The 12,086-nt window shown below is 36.0% G+C and overlaps 1 protein-coding gene across 19 annotated transcripts in view; it reads left to right on the forward strand.

The window, feature by feature from the left end:
* CACNA1D (calcium voltage-gated channel subunit alpha1 D) overlaps positions 1-12,086 on the forward strand; it is a 195,597-nt gene that overhangs the window by 58,775 nt on the left and 124,736 nt on the right. For all 19 annotated transcript variants that reach the window (XM_084530611.1, XM_084530604.1, XM_084530603.1 and 16 more), the window contains exon 4: positions 10,436-10,575. In XM_084530611.1, the coding sequence (XP_084386737.1) occupies positions 10,436-10,575 (140 nt within the window). The remainder of the gene's footprint in view (positions 1-10,435; positions 10,576-12,086) is intronic.

A 12,086-nucleotide genomic window follows, 5' to 3' on the forward strand; every position in this document is an offset into this window, starting at 1 on the left:
GAGGATAAGCAGTAGAAGTTGTTCAGCAAACTGAGGAAATCAAGGATAAAGTTTTGCTTTGCATTTTCATGGGTATTGCAGACCATTCTACTGTCAGTTCAGATAAACTCTATTTCTGTTCTTCACATCTTTGTTTTGAACAATGTCTATAAGAAGTATTCTATGCTGCCCTGTCCTATAGGTAAAAGTTTATTTCATTAACATCATTGCTGTTGACATTTTTGTAGTTTATGATTCCTAATGCTCTGGCAGGCTGTCTGCTCATAGGTAATACAGTCTTCCCAGAACTACTCTGAGAGTTATTTTTTATAGTGCAATACTGCATACTACCTTCTAACAAATACAATGTAAATTAATGTATATCTAACTATATAAGAAATTCTTCATAGAAAAAAAAAAAAAAAAACAACCAAAAAATGAAGAGGCTATAGAACATGTAGAACTTGTAGCATGTCATTACCAGAAAGCCATTAGATTTTTTCACAATTGAACATGTTATCTACCTACCATACTTCGCAGTATACAAGCATCATATCCACAACATGCATTGCATTCGGTACCATCCATGTGAAATTCTAATGTTGGTCTGATGTTGGGAAACATTAAACAAGAAACAAAGAGCTACATACACATTTCTTTGATCAAACTTCTTTGTTATTATCCCAGTCTAGAGGATTTTTATCCTCTAGCATTCTAAACCACTTACTGATTTTTAAAAATGCTTCACTTCTGTAGCCTGTCCTGCTTTATTTCTCTGCTCTGTTTCAACATGTACAAAGGAAAGAAAAAATGAAATAAATACAATGAATCTTGTAGACTGTTATGTTTGAAGACACTTGCTGGGGAGGGGAAAAGAAAGTGAAAAGGACAAGGGAATAGGTGGCAGACTGAACTGCCTTATTTTGAAATATTTTTTTAGTGTATTTTAGAATATTTGAAATTAAAGCCGTTTTCATTCATAGTTCATATGAAAAATTAAATCCTACTGCTAGCTTATGAAAAGACTTAAAGACTAAAATTATTAGCTTGTTTAATTTTCCAAATAAAATAAATGAAAGTAACAACAGTAAATCATATCCTTAAATCCTTCTTAAAGTGAACGTAGGGAGCACTGCTTTCCCACAAAAAAGAAAAAAAAAAAAAAAAAAAAGCAGGGAGGTGAAAGGGAGGGGAAAAGACCAAAAGAGAGAATATATAAGCATAGTAAGCATAGTAGATTGAAGACAATGACAAGTATGTCATCTTTGTTGGTAGTCATTAATATATTTCTATTTTGTAAATGAAATGTATGCTGAAACGCATTTTTTTTAACCCACCTTGCCCTTTTTTTTGATTTCACTTCGAACATTCTGGGAAGCCTGTTTTAAAGAAATACTAGTTAAACATAAAATGTGGGCTTGTTACTAGTCTCAGAACATTTGAAAGTTTTCTATGTTCTAGCATAAGTTTACAAAGTACTGGATTTGTTGCTGTCAGTGCACCTGTTTGTTTTCTGCTTGTTGGTTTCTGTACGGTCAGAGGCGAATTTACAGGGATTAAAAGGTTCTCTTGGTTTAAAAATTCTCTGAGAATTTGAGTATGTTCCCTCCCTCCCCACAGTGTTTAGCCAAAATCTGCTTCCTTATAAACAAAATTTCTGGAGAGTACCAAAATATATTTAAGATTACTTTAATGCTGTTTTCTGACTAGATACAAGTTTAATTAATCTCTCGACACTGACTCTAGTCAACTGCATAAGGTAAAAATATGTGACAGTATACATAAGCATTGTTTCCTACTTTCTTACTTTGCTGAGTTTAGTTTCCTGAATATTATCAATTAAATAAGAGGGCAACAGAAATGTGCCCAAGTAATTTGTGTTCTATATGAGTTATATTCTTTAGTGCTTGCTTGACCTGCTTTCTGTTGTGCAATTCAGATCCTTTGGCAAGCTGTGCTTAATCCTCAGTAGGAGTTAGTATGGATTTAGGGTTGAAACTTGCATGCCGATACCTATTGGCATTTCTACAACTTGCCTTTCACACTTTGTAAGTATAGTTATTGCTAAGTGATGTACTGTACTCAGAAGAACTCAAATTTTCCTTTTCATGGAGAAATACTTTATTGATTTTTTTTTTTGATAATTTTTCAGTAGATGGTAAATTGGTGGAAGAAGCAATCACATTCAAAGGTGAAATGCAGGTTTACAGTGCATTTAGGGGAAGTGACTGCAGGAAATAAAAAAAGTAATCAGTGTTAAACATGATCTGCTTAGTCATCTATCTGTGGCTGCCAGCATCTGGCAGATGAAAGCATGGGCATTAGTGCAACCTAAAACTGTTTTTGAAAATTGAGATACTGTTTTGGTGACTTAAGTTATTCAAATTTTAGATCAGATTACATTGGTCAAAAAGCAGAATTTAATTGCACTTGAATTTAATTACATTTTAGCATATGGCTTACAAATCCATTTTGCTCATCGGCCGTGCCCAGTATTTCTGATCTGTCCCATTGCACATTCTTTTCTTGCATGCATACATGCCTGCTTGAGGTCTAGAGAGTGGAACTGTTAATTGTGGCTGTACCAAACCATTGTGAATTCACAGTTCAAATGAGATGAAAACGTTTTGTATCCTCTTTGGAAACAGTGATGATTCTGTGAGTGAGATTTGTCATTCAGCGGTGCTATTAAGAACATGACATCCCTTCAGTTTTATATAAACTGGTTTAAAAATGCTCACAGTGTGTAGCAATTACTTAGTGTCAGCAGTACCTCCTGAATATAGAATGCATGTTTCATAATGACTCTTAAATATCAACATTGCTAGTGGATGTACCAGTAGTAAGAGCCAAAATGTGGATCTCTGGTAGTATGGTTGTGTCCTATGAAAAGCTACAAAAGGCTGAAGAGATTTCTTAAAAATTCCTGCCCACAGCTGCCCTCGATTTTACCACTGAGCAAAAACATTCATTTCTTTCTTATTCTTCAAGACTTTCACAACTGTGGCAGAAGCTATATATATTTTTTTTTTACTTGTAGTAGAAATTTTTGTAAATTAAAGACTGTGTTTAGACTTTGACTTCTGGATAGATTTCCCCCAAATAGACTTCTGAACGCATAAAGACACATTACAAGTTGACATCTGAAAGTAGATTAGCCACCTCTACTTTTCCTGCTACTGCCTGTTGAATTTTGGAGAAAAAAAAACAAAACAAAAAAACTCTCAGATTTTTGTCCACACATATGCAAAAATGTTTTTTCTTTAGTATGTATTTCTAGATGGAGTGTCTTTTTAATGGAGTTGTTCAGCAGTTACTATGTAAGGAGGACCGCTACTACTCAATTAAAACTGTACAGAAAATTTAGCTACCGAAAGTGGAGTCCATGTGAGCATTTAACTGATTCCTTGTGGTATATTGGCTACACAAGCTCTGCACTTGTTTTCCAGGGAGAATCCTAGTCCTCAGGAATATGAAATCTGTTTAAACCTTTATTCTCTGAGATGTGGGGAAGAAGGTGCCCTAGGAGCAATTAAAAGTGAGGAACCATTGCTGTTCAAATATAAACATAAAATGATATCTGTATCTGGTTTTCTGCATGGCTGATCTGCAGAAGGGCGATCAGTTCAATTACTTCCCTTAAATGGAGTCACTTCATCTGATAAGCAGTTTTTATTCTGATACATGCATTTACTTTGGATGCAAAAATACATTTCCACAGTTAAGAATTAATCCAAATCTTTGATGCCCAGGGAGTAGGAATTAATATGAGAAGACTCTTAATTATATAACATACTAAGGTTTTGCAAACCAAGGACTTTTTATTTTGAAGCAATTTTCTTGTGAGACATCTTAAGTTATATGCTGAGATTCAGTGTGTCATGTTCAAATATGTAGCAGTAGCTTTGCCTGTTTTGTTCAGAGATTTTGAAAATATGAGGATAATAAATGATGACTAATGTATGCCATCTGGCAAGGGTGGAAAAAAAAGATTTCTTCCTGAGCAACAGGGTTTCTGCTAAGCTGATTTACTTAAAATAAGAATGCAAACATTTCTTTGCTGAGAAAATGTTCTAATGACTTCACTGAAACTCAGTGGATAAAGGTAGCCTTTTTTGGTGCTAAATTATTGATATCAAAGTGGAGGGTGATGGTCTGTTGCATTATGAGAATGGCCATGTATTTAACCAGTCCTGTTGTTGCATCACATATTTCTAAAGAGATTTCTGTGACTCCAAGGGTTTGAGCAACATTGACAGAAGTGTTAGACAGCCTGGCAGGAGTTGGCCCCCTGAGAAGATAGAGGACCTAGCTCTGCTTGGAATCAAGTCAGTGAACAAACTGCTTAATCTGTATTGCAATACAATTAGATCCTCCGTAACACATTTTTGTGCTCCTTAACATCTTTAGATTTACAGCTATCAGTTTTTAATCCAATACTTTTGTGATGCAATCTAGGACTAAGTGCTATAATAGATGTCAGTAATTGTATACAATTTCTAATTGAGCCTGTAGAAGCAAAGTGGTCTTTTCAGTTGCTTGTCAATACAGATATTTTTCAGGGACTCAGTCATACAGATATCCTTAGTTTCAGTTCAGTTGTCTTATTTCTTAGTGTTCCTACTTCCATTTTTTAATGGAATAAATTATTCGCTTAGATCTCAGCTAATATGAACAAAATAAAAAAGTGCAGGGATGGTTTTCTCCACCATAGAGAAAAATAAGAGATGCGTTCCTCATAATCCATTAGAACTGCACTCTTCCATCTGTATTCTTAAATTATCACTTACTGCTTTACATAAAAAACCTGCCTCTGCAGCCCTTGCAGTAATACTGAAAATGGGATGATTACACTTTGAGTACTTTTGAGTAATGCACTAGGATGCACTAGGTGGTGTATGGCATGTAAGTCTACCTAGGTTGCAGAGGTAAAGATGGACGATATCCCTAGTGACTGGGAGGTGGTGACAGAAGTGTGAGGAGGGACCGCCAGTACCTTCCTGAGGGTGAGCAGGTTGTCAGCTTTGCAGTTTGTGTAAGAACATCTGTTGGCTGCCCACTTACTGAAAAACAGTCTGTAAAGAAAGCAGAGCTTGTATACTTTGGATACTGGTGTTAACTTGTGGGCCAAATCACTCCTCTGGACCCCATGGAAGACACAATGTGAATTTAAAAAAAAGTGTGAGAGCATGAAGGCAGGGAGGAAAATGAAAATACAAAAGGAAGAAAGAAAAAAAAGAAGAGAGTAAGGAAGAAGGAGGAAACAAAGAAACAGCATTGAGAATAATTTACCTCTTTAGTTGTCAATGTATACAAATGTTTTCCTTTTTAACAGGGTTTTCAAGAAATCGGGTCTTAGAATGCCCAATGGCTATTCTGTTAAAAAAGCATCCTTCCTTTGTGCCATTGGCTCAGTTAATAGCATCATCTCCAATTCTATCTTGTATCCATTATGAATACAAATATCTCAGGGCAAACTCTGGAACCAGGACACACATTTCCATTTTTCCACAGAAAAGAAGGAAAACTGTTGTACAATGCTCAACACTGTGTAGACTGCAGGGGCGTATATTGAATGTGTAGTGGATGTAGGTAGTTGTGCTTGTCCTGATTCTGTCTGTACTTTTCCCTGTGCTCATGTGAGAATTATTTGAAATGTATCAAAATAACAGGAATATTAACTGGAAGAAACCTCTAGAGGTTATCTAGACCTTCATCTCTTAGCAGAACTGTTGCCAGCACTAGATCAGATCATCTGTGCCTTTGTCTAGCTGCATCTTCAAAATCTCAACTGCTTTGAGGCCACCTGTTCCAGTGACACATTGCCCTATTGGCAAAGAAGTTTTTCTTATCTCCATGGAGCTTGTGGCTGTTTCCCCTTATTTTACTGTCTGCTGTTACATAGCATTTGATTTCATCATCTTTGTAACTCCCCTGCAGATAGTCCACTGTTCTTCTATATAGTCACTGTCCTTCTCTTAACCTCCTTTTTGAGGGAGAGGAGATCTTTTCTTTGCTGGAGTTTGCAGTTTCTCAACATGGCTTTTGAACTAAGAGGCCCCAAAGTGCAGTAGCAGTGCAGCCTCACAGCACGGTGTAGAGTTAATTTCCCACAATTTGATGACCATGCTCTTCCCAATGCAGCCCAGTGTGCAATTTGTCTTACAATGAACACATATTTAACTTGGTGTCCACTGTGACTTTTGGGTCCTTTCTCACCCTGTGTTGAAGAATAAAATTATTCTACCCAAGGTTCAGAACTTTACACTTCTTTCTGAAATTCATGAATTTCTGTTGGTCCAGCTGTCAACGTTTCATATGGCTCCTCTGCTTTGGCACACACTGACTTCTCAGTTTTATTCATGCACTGCAATTAAGAATGCTCTGAGTGCAGAACTCAAGCTGCTGTTCAGATGTGGACATCCTGCGGTCTTGATCCGCACTAAATTTGTATTAGGTAGAACTACCCTGTGAACTTAGGGAGCAGGGTGCCAGTATGTATTTCTTCCTTTCATTCTTTCTTTTTGTTTTTAGGACTCTTTATACCTTTTCTAAAACTTCTGAGAATTCTATCTACCCTGCATGAGATTAATAATACCATTGTATGAACTAATTAAAACAAAATGACTAATAATGAAAAATTATCATAATGCCTTGCAAAAGCAAATTTACATCTTTTTTTTTCCATGTTAGTCTTTTAAGAACTAGATAAGCACAAAATAGTTAAGAATTTACTCATGAAAATAACTACCAAAAGTAAAATCACAGAATCACAGAATTTCTAGGTTGGAAGAGACCTCAAGATCATCGAGTCCAACCTCTGACCTAACACTAACAGTCCCCACTAAACCATATCCCTAAGCTCTACATCTAAACATCTTTTAAAGACTTCCAGGGATGGTGACTCCACCACTTCCCTGGGCAGCCTGTTCTAATGTCTAACAAAAGCACGTGCAGGGCTTTCCACTATGGTTAAACTAACAGAACTCTGCAGGAGAATATGCATGGTAAAAATAGAATTGATTTTCATCTCACTATATTTTTATGATATCGTTTTACAGAGATTGAAGCTTAGTATCAGGGAAATACAATTTCAGATAGAAATAGCATAAACTGTAAGAACCCGTTCCTATGATTCCCACCTAAAAGCAGTCCCTTTGTTTTGTTAAAGATGGAGTTTGCAGGATCAGCTCATTGGTTGGGAAATAACTGTTAAATGAAAGTTTTCAATTCTCTTTAAAACAAACAAACAAACAACAACAAACTGAAATGAGTAGAGTCTTCCAATTCACATTGTTGAAGACAACAAGAGAGAAGAGAGAAGTAGCTTTTCTACCTTCTGGTAACAGATCTTGTGGAGGAGTCACAAGGGACTTGTCTGTGGCTGGTTAATTTCCTATCCAGAGCTCTGGCTTGCTTTGGAGTAGCCGTACTAATGCCTGTTTCCTTTCCGATTAGTGCCAACTGATACGGGTCTTCAGTGGGCCAGAACCCAGGACTTATCTTGGTCACACGCCGTAGCTGTTTTTCTTTCATATTCCAGCATACTTTAAAAGAAAATAGCATAGGAAGGAGAAGTAGGATCCTGTTATGTTGACTCTAGAACAGATAGAACTTAAAAAAATAGTAGGATGAAAATAATATTCAATAATCATCTTTGGGGTCTACAGGCTAGAGGAAGATTTGAAAAATTGGAAGATAGGTGATGAACATGCTAAAAATGTGTATTCCACATGCCATATTTATCCATAACAAAAATGGTTCTTACTGGTGCTAAAATGTGATTTCCTTTTGTCTTGGCTGCTCAAAAATGCTTGTTTTCATAGTATTAACATTTTCCACCTCACTTGGAAGGTACACCTTCACAGTAATTGCACTGAAATTGCAATAGCGTTTTTCTCCCTGATCTGTTAACCGGAAATTGTAAGCCAGTGACAGTAAGACTTTGGGTTTAAAAAATGAGCTTGCCATGTATCACATATTGCTTGAACAGAATGTTTGCAATGCTGGTTAAGAACTAGGAAACAGTCCTGCTTCCACAGAAGGGAAATAAAATGTGCAGGAAGATGAGTGCTAAATGGATAGGATAGAGTTGTTAGATGTGAACTGTAATTCAAATGAACTGCTAGGGTACATGACTATTAAGCAAGTTTCACTGGGACTAGGACTGGTTCCTAGCCCAAATAACTGTAGAGCATTAAGACGTTCCAGCAAGGGGAGCAGTGAAGGGCAAAGATGGTTATTAGGGTGGAATCTGGTATGTTCATGGGCAGTATTAAATTGCATATTTCCTTATAATAACAATAGACTGGTTGTGATGGCCCAGAAGGGTTGGTCCAGTCCTGCATTCCTTTCATGGTAAGAAGCTGGTGAAATTTGCATATATGAAGCTTCCTCACTTTTGTTTCATGTTGGTTTTTACTACTATGACTACTGATACGTATTCTGCCTATAGCAAATGCCAACCTAATATTTTTGTCTTCCTTATGTTGTCTTATATTATTTATCTTTCTATACTCGAGTTACAGACTCGTATGCAGGCAGATAGAAATAGCTGTTATTGTGGAATATATACATGGTAGGACTTGGTTGAATTTCAGCGTTTTTGCAGTATGGTTCTCAGACATGCTGATAATTCATATTATTGTATCATTGTAATTCATATTATTGTAGCATAGAAGGCACCTTGTGGTGCCTTCTAGCTAAAAAATTGTGATGGCTCTTGGTGCACAGAGCATTCACACTTCTGTGAGGCCACCTCACTCTTATCCTGTAATTGCTCCAGTTTATCAGTAATAAATTAATAGGTAAGTGGAAGGGACGATTTTGAAATATAAATTATGAAAACTAACTGGAGAAGGGTATCCATTAGTATCACTGGGCCAGAAGAACTCATGCAAAACAACATAGCTGAGGAGAAACTGCTTTGGGTGAAGATCTATAATGTTTATAAGCAGTATTTGGAGGGAAAATGCAGACATACGTGATTGAGATGAGCAGATCTTAGCTTCACATTAGGGAAACCCTTACCTCTCATAGTGATTCCAGGTTGCCACTTATTAGAAGTGGACTGGATTATGTGATTTATGGATAAGCTTCTACCATTTATTAATTCACTAATGTCAGATTTATAAAAGGATATATCATGTCCTGTACATAACCAACACTAAATGCCCTTTTCATGAGGAAAAGAAATCTGGCCCCTCGAATTCAGACTTGCACATGAGTTTATAAAAACCTTCCTTTTAAATTGTGAATGGACCGTGTTTGTTCTTTATTTGATTGTGTGTGAAAGTGTCAGGATGTATAACAAATAGCAAACACATAATTTTGTGTGTAATGTCTTTGCTGCATAGATGTTTGTAGTCCTTACTGAGCAATTACGGTCCATGTAATTAATGCTGTGTGTGGTAATAGTGAGCAACAGCCATGAGTGCTTGAACAAATAAAATAAAATAAAATAAAATAAAATCATTCTGTCTTGTATTCTTAGCTCTAATATTTACATAACAACAGGTAACAAAACAAATATTATACAAAGCAATGAAGTGATGAAAGTAAAAAGAAAAAAATGTGTTAATTGACCTGTTTTGATAGCAGTGATTTTTACAGTTTATCCAAATCAAATATGCTATTACTCTAGAAAGAAAAAGCCACAAAAATATTATCCAACTAGCTCTGAAAAGAGATTCAACGTATATGCTGGTTTAAAATGTGATCTTTGGTAAAAATGAAGATGCTAATAATATTGTAAAAAAGTATTGAAGCAAATGTGAAGTTGGAATGTCAATGATGCAAGGTGGTGATATATTAAACTAAAATTTCTTCAACCATATTTGGATGATTTAAAGCAATTGTAGTGATGTGGAAGGAAGAATAAGTCAGTATAAACTTCCATGTAAAAAAGAAAAAGACGTAAGACAGTAGAATTAAATTAAGATCCTGCTAGATAGATTACAATAATTTTTTGAAGTTCCATAGTACATAATGACACTGTCTCAAACTCCCTTATTAGGTGAAACTCTGTCCTAATTAAATAAAGGCTGATGTGAAGAATAGTGAAAGTATACTTCTGCGTACCTTTTAAGGATGTTTCCAGGACCCTATTCTACAGAATTTTCTGGTTTTAATGAATATAAAGAATACTATTGATTGGGTACTAGGGTGGGACTATTTACATAAGTAAATAAGCTCAGAGTGCTTCCATGTTTGCAGAACTGGAGTCTTTTTCTCTCGTGGAATGTGAAAACAGGAAATATCCCATGCAATTATATGATTATAACCTTGTCAGTGCAGCTATCATTAAATTCTGTGCAATTAAACCCACAAATAAACTGCCATGAAGAACTGTATCTCCATAGTCCTGATCAATACAGTTTACCCTCTTACTGCAAATTGTAACTAGTAAAAGAGTTGCTAAATTACATTGTCTTTCATTGTACTTTGTCTTTTACAGGAAAAAGTAGAATATGCCTTCCTGATAATTTTTACAGTTGAAACATTTTTGAAGATTATAGCATATGGATTATTATTACACCCCAATGCGTATGTTAGAAATGGATGGAATTTATTGGATTTTGTAATAGTGGTAGTAGGGTAAGTAACTTATACTTTGTTATAAAAAGGCTTTAAAATCTTCTTTACAGTAAATTATATATAGGTTTGTTTGGCTGTGTATAAGGGCCTGAGATTGACATTTATTCTTTAAAACTATCAACTGATAGGAGTGAAGAATTCAAAACAAAGTTGTAAAAGTTTTCAGTGCTGTATTTGGCTGTAGGCTGTATTGCACCATCACTTTTATAGTAAATGTACCCATGGAATTCTGAGTTCTGTCAAACAGTTTGACCAGATGTTGTCAACCTTAGTTGTCCTGCAGAATCTTTTCCATCTGATTTTTCCTAGGTAAACTCCTGGTGTCTTTCAATATGATAGAGGTTTATTCATTTAGGTCCATGCACTGTTAAGTCATTTATTCATTTATACCTACACTGAGGTTACATGGAGTTCATTTATTCACCAAAGACCTCTGGGTGAACCCCATGTTCTGAAGTGAATGATAGCGGTGAGGGGAGTCGGAGTAACTGAGTGCTTCATTGAACTTCCTGGAATATGAGGAAAACTGGATGCTTCAGTACTTTGGTGTGCTGGACATTAGGCCCCAGATGTATTTGAGACTTGCCTGGGGAAGAATATGCATTAAAAATTCCTTTTTTTTTTTTTTTTCTTTTTTTTTTTTCTTTTTTTTCCCCAGTGCCTCTTGTTATATCGAGAAACTCTGAAGAGTTTGTTCCACTCCTCTGATAAGATGCTGCTCAGGCCTTGTTCAGGTTACACAAAAGTGGGGAGTGGAATGTCCCACATTCACATTATGCACCAGCTTAGGATATAGGAAGCACTGGGGGTGTTTTGTGTCAACAGTTGCGCTAGTTCATTAGAAGAGCCTACCTTCAGCTATCTAGGGAATTAATCTTGAGGCATATATTGTAATTATCTAAATATGACAGGATAATATTGTAAAAGGGAATTTCTGGTATTGTAGGTTTACTAAAAATGTTTATTGAAATGGAGAACATTATCTGTGTATAATTTTGTAGGTTGGGGCTGGCTAGCAAAGATGACCTTGGCATGCAATATGCCATTCTAACTTCATTTTAAGTTCAGACTGCATCAAGGCTTGCCTGTAATTGAAAAGGCTCAAGAGTTCATGAGCATACTGTTCTTATTCATGCCATTGCATTAAGTAAATTGATGCTAAGTAAAGAAATACGTGGTAAAGCACTATTAAATTTGGGGAAGTATTATGAATGTGTGAATGATTTATAACTATTTGTTTCTGAGATAGTAAAAAAAAAAAAAAAAAAGTGTTGAGAAAATTGTATTTGGGCCAGCTGCTTGGCATTAAGGCAGTTTTGGTTAAGGACTAAAATTTGTATATAAATAGATTCTTCATCAGGCTAGGTCATTCTCAACAGATCGGCCTCTATGCCTGAAGGGGAAGCTTGGTGGGCAGGTGTGGAGACTATCACAGACAAAAACTTAATTCTCTTGCCAGGCGTCACTTGAATAGACCTCTTCTCTTTTGACAAGTGACCACAGAGCTACAG

This window comes from Aythya ferina (assembly GCF_964211825.1).
Source record: "Aythya ferina genome assembly, chromosome: 10".
In the NCBI taxonomy this organism is placed as follows: Eukaryota; Metazoa; Chordata; class Aves; order Anseriformes; family Anatidae; genus Aythya; species Aythya ferina.